This window comes from Cyprinodon tularosa, unplaced genomic scaffold (assembly GCF_016077235.1).
Source record: "Cyprinodon tularosa strain WSP-4 unplaced genomic scaffold, ASM1607723v1 ctg134, whole genome shotgun sequence".
NCBI classification, from domain to species: Eukaryota; Metazoa; Chordata; class Actinopteri; order Cyprinodontiformes; family Cyprinodontidae; genus Cyprinodon; species Cyprinodon tularosa.
This window is the reverse complement of record NW_024038158.1, coordinates 376,042-393,409: the sequence shown is the minus strand read 5'-3', so window position 1 is coordinate 393,409 and position 17,368 is coordinate 376,042. Positions and strand designations below refer to the sequence as shown.

General features: G+C 38.0%; 1 protein-coding gene across 3 annotated transcripts in view; it reads left to right on the top strand.

Moving 5' to 3' along the window:
- Positions 1-17,368, top strand: part of cacnb4a (calcium channel, voltage-dependent, beta 4a subunit) — a 68,663-nt gene that overhangs the window by 20,995 nt on the left and 30,300 nt on the right. For all 3 annotated transcript variants that reach the window (XM_038277732.1, XM_038277731.1, XM_038277734.1), the window contains one exon: positions 16,226-16,345. In XM_038277732.1, the coding sequence (XP_038133660.1) occupies positions 16,226-16,345 (120 nt within the window). The remainder of the gene's footprint in view (positions 1-16,225; positions 16,346-17,368) is intronic.

Genomic DNA, 17,368 nt, shown 5'->3' with positions numbered 1-17,368 from the left:
GCTTTCAGTACTTCTGTTTGCAATATTATAACACATTGCTTTCTGGCACTGGACCTCCAAACCACACTGCAAAAAAAAAAAAAAAAGTTGAATGAACTCAAAATTTCAAGGCAACAAACTTCGATAAAATTTTTAGTTGGGCAATTAAACTTAATATTTCAAGTTTTGCTTTTGAGTTTACTCAACTCTCTCAAGCTTCTGCCGCCCTGGCGTCCTCTTCCACAACAACAAACTAAACAACAAAATAAAAAATGTATGATGGAGGAGCCTCATCCATGACCTCTGACACAAAACTCTCCTCCTCTTGCATGTTTCCGCTGTTCATAGCGTTCCTTGACAGTGTCGTTGCTAAGTGCTACTGTGTAATTTCCTATTGGGAACCTACTAGCACTAAGTTGCTAACTGTTTAACAAGATGCTTCCAAGACACTGGCCACAACCAAACTGGCTTACGAACTTTCCGCCACAACAATCCCGCCCCTTTGATAAACGACCAATCATATTCACTCGTGTAAGGTTAGGCACCACTCAGGAGAATTCGGAACCGCAACCGTGGGAACAGCTGCTTCCCTAATACTTTAAATGTTAAAAAAAAATTGTCTGTCTTCTTCATTAAATGACGTACAATACTACACAACACAACTTAGAATAACATTTTCGTATCATTTTAGAGCTTCATTGTAATTTAATTAAGGGTTATTTACCTGTATGGACTCCAGCTCGAGGCAGCACAGCAACAATGAGGCCAAGTGAAGAGCCAACTTGGAAAGTTGGCTTTCTCACATTCCACAACAAAGATATAAGAGTTTGCAGAACTCTTCTCCCTTGTATTGAACTCCAACTTAAAGATTTAAGTATTAACAGATCGTCAAAGGGTTTTAGATTATATAACTGGCTTGATTTGTTGTGCTAACAAATTTTATTGCCACAAGTAACAATAATTTATATATTTAAGTTTAACCAACTAATATTACGATTTTAGGCCAAAAAATGCAAGTTGGCTTTTTTCCAGTGCAGGCTTAGGTTCCTACTCCCATTAGGTCCTGCCTCATTCACTGAGCCCACATGGCAAATTTTTCTAGCCTTTCCAGTATGTGCCCACAACAAGCTAGTCACCAGCCTCTCAGTGGTCTTCCTTAACCATTGCCATCCCTAAACATCTGTAGTTTTGTTGTAGCTTGCATTTTATTAGTGGACTACCACCGTCGAAGGGTTTCACTCAAAAAGATTCCTGCTCCCCAGTGCTCACCTGCACAAAAGGTTTTTTTTTAATCAACTCCTGGCATTAACCTTAAGGCTTGTAATTGCAAACTCTCTTCCAGGAAGTGCTCAGTCACTCTGTAGTTTGCCTCAAGCTGCCAGATAACTTCAAGAATCATCCTGTTTTTCACGGCTCTTTGATAAAGCCTGTCTAGTCCTCTTTGCCCTCCTTCCTGTCCCCCTTCACCTCCCAGAGACTATTACCCCATTTACACTACCCTTGAAAAACCGATCCATGCCGAGACCGGTCCCAGCTCGGATCAGTTAACCAGGCCGAGCTCGGTTTTGACGACTGTTTACACATCACGCTATCTCGGTTCCTCGACTCCTAGTGACGATCTGCGGTATTACTGCCAGTATTGAAGGAGAAATTCAAGCAGTTGGTGGCGGTAATGCACCAAAAGTTGCCAACCGCCATAAAACACAAGAAGAAGAAGACGAAGAAGGAGCGAATCAAGCAAATGAAAATGGCGGCGGCCGTCACATTCAGAAAGTTATGCTTGATTATTATTGCTGTACTTCAGTGTTTGCGGAGGGTCAGGCAAAGATGGCAACCTTTCGTGGATGTTTATAGTTGTTCTTCTTCTATTTTGTTTTGGTTGGCAAGCAACTTCCGGAGGGGCATTACTGCCAACTACTGGAATAGAGTGTGAATCGGGATGTGCAGCCAGACGGAGATGACACGTTCTGCTCATGCGCTCTTGTTATCAGAGAACCGAGCCAGGGAAAAACCGAGCCGACTCCACCTCTGGAACTGGTCTGCAGTTAGATCGGTTCGGTTGTGTCTAGCTTGGTTCAGTTCAGTTTGCTTTCCATTTACACACGATAAGTTATCTCAGTTACTGAGCTCGGACCGGTCTCGGCACGGTTTTTCAAGGGTAGTGTAAATGGGGTAATTGGCCGCCACCTGGCCTTCACTGTGCCAAGGACTGCCTGCAGTTCTCCACTTCCAGATTCTTGTTGCTTTTGTAAATAATAATTAAAACTCACTGGTTCTCCGTGTAATTCATATGAGTCAAAAAAATATGCAAACCAGCATTTGGCCACTGTTATTATGAGGAGGAAATGAAGCATTTCAAATGCAGTGTTATTCCAGGAAATATTTGCATTACAAAGCAGCTTCCTAGCTACTACTGAACTGGCCATACAGAAACGTATGACTCATCTTTACAACAGCTATTATGTAAAATAGGAAGGCCATTAAACTTGCTGCCCTCCCTGCTAGCGGTTGTACTACAGCTCCTGAGTTGAGGTGCCAAGCAGTGCTCTGTTTTCCACAGTACCGTTTTTACAGTAGGCGGCTGTGATGCCAGCCGCTGGAAGCACCATAATAAGGCTAGAGTGTGGACCAATAGACTCAAGACTGCAAGGATGACTTTCTTGAAGTTGACAGTAGTTATCTAGGAAATTTTCCAAACAAACATGCGCTCAGACTGACATCAGCGCTCTGATTTATCTAACCATTGCCAGGGATTTATCATGTAGAGCAGAGGTCTTCAATGCTTTCCAGAGCAAGGACCCCCAAACTGATGGTGAGATGGAGCGGGGACCTCTTAATTATGTATATTGTATGAAATTGTGTCCTATAGTCACTCTATTTCAGATGGAGTCATGTAACAAAGGTAATATGGCCTTTGCTTTATTAAAGTATTTCTTATTCTGATTCCTGGTTGATGGGACAGGTGTTGTGAATGAAATGGTGTCCAGCTTGAAAGAGCTCCTGTGTGTTGCTAAATGTGTGCATTGATGACTGAAAGACATCTTCTGCCTCCATGTATCTGTTTACTACAGTGCGTTGAATTCATGATAACGTGGATTTAAAGACATTTCAACTAGTGCAAAAAAATAGCAGGGGGGGGGGATATAAAAAAAAAGTCTAATCAACCAAAACTTTTGCGACCCCCATGCAGTACCTCGGTGGACCCCTGTTGAAGACATCCGATGTAGAGGACGAAAAGGAGCACTAAATACCTGCCACTGCCAAAGAACAATGACAAGCTAAAAGTCAACCTTCTTTAGCGTGTTAAAACTGAAATGATATTCTGTTTTTTGTTAGGTGATTGATTATTTCTAAATGGTAAAGAATGAATCAGGGGCTTTTTTGTTGTTACCTTTGGGGCTGTATTTTGTTTTCCTCTTCTCTCCAGTCTTCTGTTTTATGGGTTTCATTTGTAATGAGGCTGTAAATAACAGTTATCTATATCAGAGAAAAGACTCCCCTGGCTCTGAATGGATCATTAGAAGGGATGCCAAGAAGCCCTTAACCAAGGCATTTGTCCATCCTGTCCTTCCAGCTTGACATACTATTTTTAAAGAATTACTGCAGTACAGAATATCAGCGAATACAACCATTGAGTTATTTACAGGCTGCAGTCATGATATTTCAAAACACCACATATTTGGCTCATAAAAAGGTTCCAACTTGTGTCAGTCTAATTATTGCGAAAAATTAAACTAATATAATCCCCTTTATTTATCAACATATGTAGAGAGATATAAAAGTACTGTGGCACTGTCCATGGAGCCTATTTAGAATAATGTAATTTTACTCCTTACGTAAAGACAGGAGCTTCAGCTGATGGGCAGAATATGAAGCAATGCTGTACACAAACTCTTAGTTCTGATTAGGTTAGATTAAAACATCTATTTCAATATTTTTATTTTTTAACAATGTGATATAAGTTAGATATTGATATAAACAAAATAAAAGCCTCAGAAAGACTGCCAAGAATGCCCTTAACAAATAACTGTACATACTTACAACAGTTATTTTACCAAGTTTTTAAAACATAACCTTCAGAATCTTCTAAAATCATCTCTGTATGTGATGATATTTAATGCTAATGTAATTTTATTACTTATGCAACAGACATTACTGGGTTGAAAAATCTAATCTAAAATAAAATAGAGTTTTATTTGTTAATAGTTTGGAGTTTCAAATGTCGCTTATTAATTCTACAAAATTTAACAAACCCCTTTTAACCACACGTTGCATGTTTTAAATTAATCTTCTAAATATTGCACCTTTGTATTGGTTTGTAAGGAAAAGGTGTGAGTTTAATATGTTAAAATATGGTCATCCTAGTATAACCAGCCAATGAGAAATAAAGAAGAAATTAAAACTGTTCTGACTCTCCACTACTAAAACCCTCACTTTATTTATTTCTGCTTGTATTATTTGGTTGTTGTTGTTTTTTTTTGCATTAATTCAATTAAAGCACTCCAGCCTACTCTAAAAGAACTGTGTGACCTTTTTTTAAGATATTTTTTCTGTATTTCTTATAGTGACAGATTTTTCTTCTAGTGCAAGTTTATCACAATTTGTCCTTAAAGGCTCACAATTCATGACGTTTGCTCAGACTTTATGCCACAAGCAAAGAAAGTACGTTAGTTCATAAAGCTTCAGCTCTGTATAGCTCTGTCTCCACTAGTTTTGTAGATCTGATCATAGATTTCCCTCATTCATCTTTTATAAAGAAACTGAACTTCAGTCAGACAGGATGGGGAGTGTATGTGAACATAACTTTGATATTTCTTAGCCTGATGTTACAGTTGGATTTAGCGTATGTGCTTTGATAGAGCCATTCTAAGACACAAATGCTCTCTGAAATAAATGATTTGATTCCTCCTGCTGTTTGTTTATGGCTGTTACCACGGCTGAAAAGTGAATCTCTGCTCCAGTCTCACATCTTTTGGAGCTCTCAAAAGTAAAATAAACTGTAACTCAGTTTTAGCTATTTTATTAAGAGGGTTTATTAAATAAACATTAAATGAACTGTTACAAACCAGGCGCATCGACAGTATAGCTTTAATAGTCCAATCTAATCCTAAATGTAAAACCGTTCAACCTAATCCAGTTAATCATGCCAGTAGATTGACAATGATCTATGTGAGGGGTCTCCAACTTTTTCCAACTCAAAGTAACAATTTTGCCACCATTCATACCAAATCACATTTTTCGGGATCCATAAATAAAGACTTTATAAATATTAAAAGCCTAGGAAATCAAACCAAAAGTTTGTATTTTATGAATTTAGAAGAAAAAATATAATTCAACGGCTGAACAGTTTGTAGCACTGTCATGGTGAAGCGACCAAAGAGACACAGATTTCAGATGCCTAATCTTTGTTTGTCACGATTTTGTTGGAGGTTTTTGTGAGGACCAAAATGCAGAGGCAGGGAGGCTGAGGTGAGTTCTTGCAGATTTAATAGAATATCACAGGTAGCAAAAACAGGAATCCAAAAATCCAAGATAAAAATAAAACACAAACCAGAACCATGGAGACATCAGGGGAAAACAATCACAAGGAGCAAGGGTAAGACGAAGTAACACACAAGGAGAGTATTTATGGCTGACTGAACAAAGAGAGGACTAACAAGCAGATTGGGAGCAGAAGAACAACAAGAGGGCAACAGGGCAATAAATAAAAACCTAAGAACTTAAATATAACCAGAAAACACAACAAATTAAGAATTAAACCAATAGAACATGGATCAAAGTAAACTGAATACTCAAAAGAAAACATAACAGAACCAAGACCGTGACAATGCGATCTATGTGCTTCAATTTACTGACCTATAGCAATCCAACTTTTGAGCAATCAGTTTCCTACTATGACTATTTTCCAATAGCTTGCACTGTATTTATGTATTTAAGGGTACCACAATAATGGGGTTTCCTTAAAATATATATTTTTTTACCCTTAAAAATAAATCTTTTAATTGCATTAAACAATTTAAATGTGTCAAAACGTTATAAAAACATCAATTCTACCGGATTGAAGTTGCTGCATGCATAGAGGCAGAAGATCTCTTATCTGTTAGGATAGCATTTTTCTTGTCTAGAATAGGTGATAGACAATCTAATGACCAGAATAAACACAAAGACACATCCGCATTTGTGAAACACTCTCTCGAGCTTTAAACTATTTAGCTTTAATCTACCATGACTTCAGATCATCTATACCTTTTCACCACAAAACAGCAACAGTGATGAAAAGTCGTCTTCTGTTTAACCCGTCGAATGGTTCACATATCGGTACTCAGGTTAATCGGTAATAAACCATCTGTTCCCAACAGCCTTTTCCATTATCCACACGTGCTTTCAGGGCTTATGATTGCAACAGGCCCTACAAATGTGTCTCTATGATGCACATTCAGCCATATAAGGGTGCTCACATGGAACATATCCATAACTTTTATCTTCTAACGGTACTCACAGCGACGGGTCGATGTAATTCCATCAGTGAGGATATGAAGCTGCAAAATTCAATTTCCAGTGAAATTAAGTTAATTAGAAAAGTTGTGATTATGTAAAACTTGTGTGTGTTCAGAACCACACTGGAGTCATTTAATGATGTATGAGTGAGATATAGATTAAAGGAGCCAGAAACATTCCAATAGCCTGTATCTTAAATGAAGGGCTCTACTGAGCTTTTACAACCAAAAGGCTTTGACTTTCCACAGCTCCTATTACCGTTTTGAGCCCTTGGTATTTAGAGCTTCTTGTGTTTTTCTTTAACATCACTGCTGTTTCTATTTCAAAACTTTCCTCTTGTTTACATTGTCCACTAGAAAACCATTTTGTTTGTTAGCTATTACCTGTGTCAGTTTTTTTTTTCTGTCACAGGCGTAACTATCTGAAGGCCTGGTGGGGACATTCCCAACCAATAATTTACCTTTTTCTTCCCCCTTTCCTCTTATTTACTTTAGTCAAAGGTAACAGAGGTTGGGTCCAGCTAACTATGTTCAGAGCGTTTTGTCCGTGTTATTTTTTCGATGTAACATCATTGGATCTGTCGCTTTGAGAAATCAGATCTGCAGTCGCATTTCACTGCGTACAAAGTAGTTGCGTGATTGGAGGAGAGACACAGCAGCACTCAGTGAATATTAACCAGCAGCTACTTCAATGTTTAAGTAAAAGTTAGGAGATGGGTTGGTTAAAAAATTAGAGATCATACCACTGAATAGGGGTGTAAATCACATCCATCATGGCAATTCGATTCAGTATCGATTTCCTGACCCAACGATTCGATTATTTTCGATACTCAAGAATACACCACGATATGATTGGATTCGATTAATTGGTTAATTTTTTTTTTTAACCTTACAGGCTAACCAAAGTTGCAAGTTTGAAATTAAAGCCACAAGTGGCATTGGGCGGCCCTCGCAGCTCGCACCGCCTGGTATGTTGCGACCGCGGGAACCAAGCGACCTCCACCTCCACGCTGCTTCCCAGCCTATGCTCCTGCTCTTCAGCCACGCTTCACCTCTGGACCAGCCGGAGAAAACCACAGCTTTGGTCAGGAAGGGTTAAACTAGGGATAAAATATAATATCTGGGATGAATCTCATCTGTGAGATAGATGCTGCGGCCATCTCAGGTGGTGGGTCAAAAGTATATGTTCAAAAGATGGAGAAACAGCACTGCCAAACTCCACGGTTAGCGGTCATACACCCTACTCAAAACAAAAAAAAAAAATTAAAAATCCATAGTTTGCAATAAAATCCCGAAAAAAATCACAAATGTCAAGGAACACATCTTGCATGTCCTAGATTTTTTCTAGATGATCTCTTAAATAATTTAAAGAAAGAAAAATCTTTAAACTTGAATGCCATATACTGCGGCAGTTGAAAACCCCATAAGATGCTCAAACATGCATAGATTCACGCCAATCTTGGCAGTCTTTTGTATAATCAAAGGATAAATAACTGTTCCACATTTGGCTAGGATTGCTATAAAACTTTTTGAGATACAACAATTTTCTGTTAACACAAACTTTTGAAAAATCAGACTGACAGACTTTAAAAAAGCGCTTTGCTATTGTAACCAGCTTACAGCAGGCTTTGTAAAGAACGTATTTTGAAAGTTTTAGCTCATTTGGATAAAATGCTGATTTTATACAATTTTTTGAAAAGAGGTCCGTGATTTCACAACACGGTAAAATGTAATTCAAAATGGCCGACTCTACTCAAAACAAAAAAATTCATTAAAAATCTATAGTTTGCAATAAAATCCCGAAAAAAATCACAAATGTCAAGGAACACATCTTGCATGTCCTAGATTTTTTTTAGATGATTTATTAAATAATTTAAAGAAAGAAAAATCTTTAAACTTGAATGCCATATACTGCGGCAGTTGTAAACCCCATAAGATGCTCAAACATGCCTGGATTCACGCCAAACTCGGCAGTCTTTTCTATAATCAAAGGATAAATAACTGTTCCAAAGTTGGCTAGGATTGCTATAAAACTTTTTGAGATACAACAATTTCCTGTTAACACAAACTGTTGAAAAATCAGAGTGACGGATTTTTAAGAAGAGCTATGCTGTGTACACCATCAAAAAAGTACCGATTAGAGGAATATATTCCAAAAGTCCTAGCGCTTTTGGGAAAACAACTGATTTTTTAGAAATATTTTAACATAGTGATTCTATTTTCATAAGGGTGCCGTTTGATTCAAAATGGCCGACTTCATGAGAGGGTTAGACCATGGCTCCAATGAAACTTTTTGTAGGTGGAGAGCTCATACAGATGTGTGCCAAGTTTCATTATCCTAGGAATGAGCATGGCTAGGGGCTGAATTATTTCCTGGCATTATCTGTCCACTTGACCAACTATTAGGCGAGAACGCAAACTTTTGAAAAATCAGAGTGACGGACTTTAAAGAAGCGCTTTGCTATTGTAACTGGCTTACAGCAGGCTTTGTAAAGAACGTATTTTGAAAGTTTTAGCTCATTTGGATAAAAGGCTGATTTTATAAAATTTTTTGAAAAAAGGTCAGTGCTTTCAAAATAGAGTAAATTGTAATTCAAAATGGCCGACTTCCGGTGGGGTTTAGACCATGGCTTCAAGAGGCTTTTAGTTAGGGCGTGATGAGATGCAAATGTGTTCAACGTTTCAATATTCTAGGACTAAAAACGGCTTGGGGCTGGTGGTTTGAAGTTTGTTATTTCTAGGGGGCGCTGTAGTGAAATTAAGCCCCGCCCACAAAATATTGCTCTGCATTCCTGTTTGGAGTTGGACTAGGATCATCTCTTGTGATTTTGGTGCAGATCTGATTAATAATGAGGAAATGAGAGCGAATCGTATTTTCATGGCGAAACGCCTCACTTCGCCATGGCGCCACGGCAACACCATTTAACTCAGACTCTCTGTGCTTTAAACGAAGTTAGACCAACATGTTTTCTATCATCTGACAAATTTTCAAGGTGCTGGTGTTTAAAATGACTCAAAGGGACCCTCCCAAGTGAAAAAAGTGACTTTCTTCCCTTAGGGGGCGGGGCTTAGATGATGTCATCATTTGACCATCCAGTATGGTCAAGCACCCAAAGGGGCTCCTTACTGCCAAACGTGGTTTGATTTGAACCTTTTTTCTAAAAGTTATTCCACTTTGAAATTCTTCAAAAGTACCCTAACTTCGGGGCCCCTGGGGACCCCTTAAACATGCTCAAAAACGAAAACCTTTGATAACTTTTAATCTCCAATGCCTTAACTGCATAATGACCGAGTTTGAAGCCGATAGCTCATAATCCCTAGGAGGAGTTCGTTAAAGTTCGACATGAGCGAAAATGAAAAATGGCCAAAAATCGCACTTTGAGCCAAAATGGCCGACTTCCTGTGGGTTTTAGGGCATACCTCCAAGAGACTTTTTTTCATGATTTGAGGAGATCTACCTGTGTGCCAACTTTCAAATCTCTGGGACTTACAGTTTCCCCCAACTCACGTTAGGGGGCGCTGTGGCGTAATTTGGGGGCGGCCATTTTGGATTCCATTACAGACCGGCTATTTCACGCGGGGGACAATTTACTGCCACATTTTCCTGAGTTTTTGAACATGCGAAGTCCCCGTAAAATGCGTTCAAAGTGCTACAAGAATCGTAATAATAATAATAATAATAATAATAATAATAATAATAATAATAATAAGAAACTTTCGAAATACAATAGGCCTTCGCAGCGCTTTGCTGCTCGGGCCTAATAAATCAATGAAAGCTGTAATATTGTTATGCATTTTTTTTATAGAAACAACAGCAAATAACATAATCAGAAAAGTTGCATCAAAAAATACTGCAAAAATACTGCATAAAATCAGTGCAATGAGTGCAATGCAATACCTCGGCTCCAGACATCCCCGCCCCCTCCACAGACGCTCTGCTGCTCCTTTCTCAAATTGTAGCTGACCGCAAACAGTGCCGCAGACAGGAGGCCGGCTTGTTTTGTTTTTATGACCGAAATTGCGGAAAACAACTCATGAAGTTTGACCCGCTAGAAGAGCGAGGAGCGCTAGAACGCTGGGACCCTTTTTCCACCTGGATCTCTGCCCTTTTTGGCCGTCATGTCCCTCCGTCATCGGACTGAACTCGCCCCCACTTCCTCGCCGCCTCGGCCGTATCTAGACTCACAGGTTGCAGTGCAGACCACGCTTCAATATTCAGCATAAATCAAAAATGTCTGTGTCAAGCTTACTGCAACACACTGCTGTAAGAGTATCAGAGATGGCAAAAGTACTCACTTTCCGTACTTGAGTAAAAGTACAGATACTTGTGTTAAAAAATACTCTGGTAAAAGTGGAAGTACTGATTAAACTTCTTTACTCAAGTAAAAGTAACAAAGTACAGGCTTGTAAATTTACTTAAAGTATAAAAGTAAAAGTAGAAACCACTTTTTTCATGCCGTTGCCTACATTTTAAATGGATGTCTGCCAATAGGACTAGATCTCCGTTGTGTTCATTTTCAATCATCTCGTTGTCCATGCTACTATGCTAACGCCACCGCCACCAAGCTGCAATGATTTGCCGCGAATGAATACCGCCAAATCTGTCGATTCATCTTGTAGTGGTGCGTCAAATGCAACGTAGATTCCCATCCAATTAGATTGAATTTGGTATTGATGACATGAAAAATAATAACGGTAACTCCATTGAAATGATTCAAAAATAAAGTAACGAGCCAATTTTTTTAAATGTAAGGAGTAGAAAGTACAGATATTTGTGTAAAAATGTAAGGAGTAGAAGTAAAAAGTCGCCATAAAAATAAGTAGTAAAGTAAAGTAAAAATATCAGAAAAATCTACTTGAGTAGAATCTACTTTCCATCTCTGAAGAGTATGACCAGGAAGCGAGGTAGGAGGGCAAATTGGGTTTAGCCCCACCGCAGCACGGGAGGGAGAATTATGCCCAGGAGGAAATGGATAAAAATAGACCGGAGGAAAAAAAAATACATGAATCAATTCTCTTGCGGACGTGTCGATGCATCAGATCGTTGGCTGTTGGATCGATGCATCGATACAAAACGGTTATTATTTACACCCCTACCACTGAATAATCTGTTTTCAGCTAAAAATGGCAACAAATTGTAAGTTTATACAAGTTAGTATTAAAATGCAAGAAGTTTGATAAAACATAGTTTGTTCTTCTTTACTAGTTAAAAAAATCTTCTCAGACGACCATGATTCACAGGTACAGGTTAAAATGAACATGTTTTCTTATTGTACAGACAGATTCAGACTGAGAGCTTCTACATATCTTGAAATGTTTCGGTCATCATGATATTAGTAAATAGGTTACGAATTCTTTTTAAAAAGAGCACAGAGAGAAGTAGGAAGAGCTGCAGATTTAAACGTATGGTCGGGAGAAAATCAAACATGTTTGAAATGTAGTCGGCCGTCGTAAGGTCGCATCAGAGCGCCGGGCCGCACAGTGTGAGAACATGCATCATGAGCTGTGAACTTTTAAACCCTGCGGTTTCTTCATACAGTTTGAGCTGTAGCTGCGTGCAATATAGCACACTGTATGCCCTGCTTTAAACATCATTTTGTGTTTCAGCTAAGCTGTCAGGACTTTTAGGCTTGCAATCTAAAATCAGATGTTTTACATGAGGAGGGATATCCCTTGTCATAACATCTTTATTTTACCCCATCAATCTGTAGTTCTGATAATACTGGGTTAAATTGATGTCATGTCTAAGGTAATAGTGTAAGGTCGTAAAACCTCTCTTTTAATTGATCCAGTGGTGCATCAGACTTCCATCTCCTCTACATTCTCTACTTTGTGTACATTTGTGTCTTGTTCAAGTTGGCCTACTTGAACTTCACTTCCTGATGTTGGATCCCAGGATCTTTTTTTTTCTTTTCGTAGCTTAGAAGAGATCTTTTTGTTCCCAGGCTGTAAAGACACTGCTAAGTGTTTATGCTAATTTGGTAATTATTCAGCTGTAGTGTGAAGTACAGATTTTCTGTCACAAAGCAGCAAGGACTCAGCCAATCCCAGAAAAGAATTAGATAACTGGAAGAAAAGTCAAAAGTATCTGGTAAAAATTTTTTTTTTTCCAAATTTGGTATATTTTCTTTGTCCACACTAAAATATAATTTTGACTGACTAATTATAATCCATTACTTTAAACATAATGTTAATGCCTCCATGTTATACTTTGACTTTTGAAGAAAAAAAACAAGAACGTTTTTCCATTTTAAAATCTGAACTTTTTTTTGAAACAATCTTTCACAGTTCGGCATATAGACGATTTCCTGACTTTCATATCTGTTATAAAACACCTGAACTGACCTTTTTTTCTTTTCTTTCTTTTTTCTGGCTTAATGAGAGCAGTAGGCTTTATGGTGCCCTGCAATGTTTTAAACCTGGGTTTGAATGGAGACAAAGCCATTTGCCAAGCACATATCAAGGTGCTCATTTGTTACCCTGGATCAATATTTATTTTTTATTATATTCATGGTGGAGAATGCTGCTTTCACCATTTCAACCGCAGTTCCTCCAGCAGTCCACACTTTCTCTGCTTTCTTTTTCTCATCGTCTTCTCCTTTTTTTCCCATCGCCCGGCTTGCATCAGGTTTGCCTGCTTTGTTTAAAAGTAGCAGCAGCATTAACCCAGACTAACTGCAGCTCATTGGCTAATTTGTATCACGTGCAGCCTGGTCCCGGAAGCTCTTGAAGGATTTACCATATTAACAGGAGAAGCTGCGCAGGTAAAATTAGACACTTTCGTCGGACAACATGTAGTAATTTATAAATGTTTTAAACCAGGTTGGGTCTGGATTAGCCAGCAGGTGGATCCGGACCCCGGTCCTCTAATCTATGACTTCTGCTCTATAGGTTTGTGGAAAAGCTCAGCAGGAGCACACTCCTATTAAAAATGTATTATTACATTTATTTCTATATAAAAAGGGAAAACTGAAATAATCAGATGAATTAAATAGTATTACAGTCTACATCTTGCCTAATACAAGGTATTTTTTTATTCTTTACTACTTAGGCCTACATCAAGCCGGTAAAGACTGCTCTGTGCTGAGCTCCATGATGAGATAGATCTAATTTAGGTGTCCCCTGAAAAAGTTCCTCCTGCTTTGATTCTGGCTAACCTACATTACCTCTATCACTTCTGCTGTATGTATCCCAACAATAAGCTGACTTTCAAGTTAATCTGGAAAGTTTTGTTCGTTCAGGAGAAAATACCATCACTTTTCGTCTGCTTCAGCGGTACCACTCTATGGCTTTATTTCATTATTCCTCTGTCAATCTCTCTGATCGCTCTGAGCTGTTCACACACATAATTATTGCTCTGCAGTAACTGTTGTTAAATTCTCTTATTATTCTTATCAGACTACTTCTAAATGTATTGTTACAAAAATTTTTTTACCATCTTAGACCTTTTCTTTGTTACGACTTTTTCGATTCAGCTCCTGGCCACTGGCTTTTAAATGCCTCCTTTTCTTTCAGCAAACTATAAAGTTAGAGCTGCTAGTTCAACAATTCATGAAAAAAAGCTTGATCATAAGGTCCCCTTTATACTTTGGGCCTGCAGATTATAAGGTAACAACATTAAGGGCATGATTTTCAGTAGGTTTGCATTTCTTTAAACTGATGCAAACATTATTATATGTGCAGAGCAGATCTTCAGAGAAAGTGCAAATTGATTTGGGCTTGCAATTCAACAGATGGTGTGTGCAAATCTTTTTTGGGTGTGTTCCTTCATCAATTTTGCAGATCATATTCTAATGATAACACTGTTCAGATTCATGGGTGGGGGATATGGAAATGCTGAGAGGAGCTGGTGGAGATAAATCCAGCTGTTAGGGGTGTAATCTGCTCTAATGTCAATCAGCAGACTAAAAAACATTTCTTATGTTTTATAGTATTTTATATTTTCTATAATTTAACTTTCCCTTTAGTTATTTTCATCTTTTTTTTTATTTTGTTCATAGCACTTTCAGATAGGCTACGTATTTCAGGGACACTATAAACATCATGGAATATTATCATTATTATTTGTTCAATAGATGTCCTTATTACTTCTAACTAAATGGCTTTGAACATCATCTTCCTTTAATGGCCACTCTCAAACTGTGGCTGTTTTTCAATTCACAAGAACGCGAGTACAGACTCATGTCCTCTCCAAGTATGTTCTTGAGAAGAACACAGGGAAGTATAGACTTTGGGAGAACAGGAGGGCGCAGCATAAATATGGGTCAATTGGAACAGAAGCGTACTCATGACATCACCACATGCTCAGCTCATCTGGAGCTGCATTTCACCTCCTGTTATTAATAGGCTCTATATGATAATAAATTCTTACCTTTTTCATTTATTGGGGGAATAATAATGTACACATTCAGATAAACACAAATTATATGAACATTTTGCCAAATAAAACAAAAAACTTGCCATTAAATCCAGCGGTCCTTCACACACAGCTATGCAGAGTGAGGGCTGCTGCAGACGGGCTGAGGTTAGCCCTGGCTGCCTTTACTCTGGTTGATGCAGTTCTCTCAGCTTCCAAAATCTTTTTTAAAATTACGCATTAAATCAGTAAACGGACCATATAGTGACACTTAAAGGTACAATGTTCTCGTCTCAAATTATCCCAAAATGTACTTTTATTGAACAACGGCAACAGAAAGCGAACTTTTAACCTAATACTCTGAGCTCTGTGAGCGCTCCATTGAAAGCTGCCGCAGTGCATGCTGGGACAGCTGTCAATCTAAAAAACGGACAAGTCTGCTCTGATAAATGTTGGGTAAATAGGGAGGGGCGAGAACAACATCTGGGGACTTTGACCGTTCTCTGTCTGCTGTTCTTGTTTATTGGAACAATACTGGGGCTGAGGCTGATGACGTTTCACGAGAACGCACAAGTACACATATTGAGAAATGGCCAGTGTGTAGAAACACAAATTCTACTAATTTTAATTACCGGAAACAAACTGGATCGCACGTCTTGACGTCCACGCATCAATCTTTGTGGATCACCCTAAATATGCCCACTTACTGAATGTACTAAGAAGAAAATTGCACGTGTTATTTGAAATCTTTCAAGATCAGGCCCTAAATGTAATTTAATCAAAAATTCCGACAAAAAAATGGACTTCTCTTAAGACCCCCAAAATATTGATGCATAGGAGATGAATGGATTATATTTAACTTAGTTTTGATACAGATAAAGGAGCCTATATTGCTTGATCAAACAGAACAGTTTTTGTCATATTTAAGTATTTTATAAACTGAGAGAAAGCTTAAAACAGGATCTCTCCTCACTGTTCAGTAAATGTCTATGTTTTTGAGGAGACATAAATTAGCATAACCAAAGCATATCTTTCTTCCTAAGGTACAAAATCATTTATACTTAATCTAAAATTAGATTAACTCCAGTATATAGTAAAAATATTTTTCATCCTCTCATCCCGGAAAAAAACCCCACTGAATCTGTCAGTCCAGGCTCTTCATCCTCTTCTGTATAACAATTAATACTAAAATTCATGGAAACTCAATAACTCTCATAATCAATGTTTAGTGTGTCTGTTTTACTGACTGGTTCAGTCACAGCAACATATTTTATTACGTCCATAGGTTAATCTGCATCACAGTGAGAGCTTTATTACACTCGTCTTTTATTTTTTACATTTAATTGCATCCAGTAACAGGTCAATTTCCTTTTTGTTTCTACTTGTTCTGCAGGGCTCAGCTGATTCCTACACAAGCCGACCGTCTGACTCAGATGTGTCCCTGGAGGAGGAGAAGGAGGGTGGGCGGCAGGAGAGAGAACAGCAGGCCACTGTTCAGCTCGAGAGGGCAAAGGTTGGCTTCAGCGGGAAATTTTCAAATTAAACTCTGTGTCATGCTTATAGTAAATCACTCTGATCACAGGAACAGAAAATGCAGAAAGTTTTAAGCTTATTTACGTATGTGTACAGGATTCCGTTTCAAGAAGCAGGTTTAACAAACATTGGAGTTTTCGATTTCACAATGGCTGCTATGAATTGGTTCAATCAACTCTAAGTAGGTCCACTCAGAGTTGAACATGTGCATAACAATTATGAAAAGCAATTATCAGTGGAGTCCCGATTTGACGAGTCACCTTGACGACAGGCAACAGGAAGTGCCTTTTTCCACCCACTGGAACTAGAGATTTTATTTATTAAATAAAAAAAAATGGAGAATGTGTTTAAAAGACAGAGAAACAGCACTACAGCTGCAAAGGAGAGGAAGATGGCGAAGGAGAAGATTGTTGCTCGAGTTAATGCATAGGATTATATGAAGTGCTCTATGGCAGGCCGTTTTTGCATTTTTTAAAAGCACTCCTCTCTGTTCTTCCATTTGTAGATCACTAAAATAAGATTATTCCTGATCAAAATCACACTCCTAGACTGAACTTTATTAATATATTTTTTATATTACATTTCTGCATTTCAAAAGATAAAAAAAATCTCAATCGTACTAGTAAGAGTTAAGCTTTATATACCTAGAAATGTTTACACATTTAAAGTGGCAGTTTTAACATTTATCAACTTGGCGGAATTTGTATTTATGATATCTTATCCTAAGGTTATTCCTTTCCCCTATTCCCTTAATCTTTTATGTGTAGTCTGAAAATAATTTCATTAGTTCTTCATGTGCTTTAAAAAATAAATAAATAAAAATTAAATAATCTGCATATCGCTCATATTAAACAAACTAAAAACACAATAATTCCCATATCCTGTCAACTGGGTTGTAGAATCCTCTCCACATTAATATTTAGTTCTCTGTGAAAAAATGTTGATCGTTCTTTAATAAGATCCTCATCTAACAGACATGCAATGTTTGTTTTTAAAGCTAATC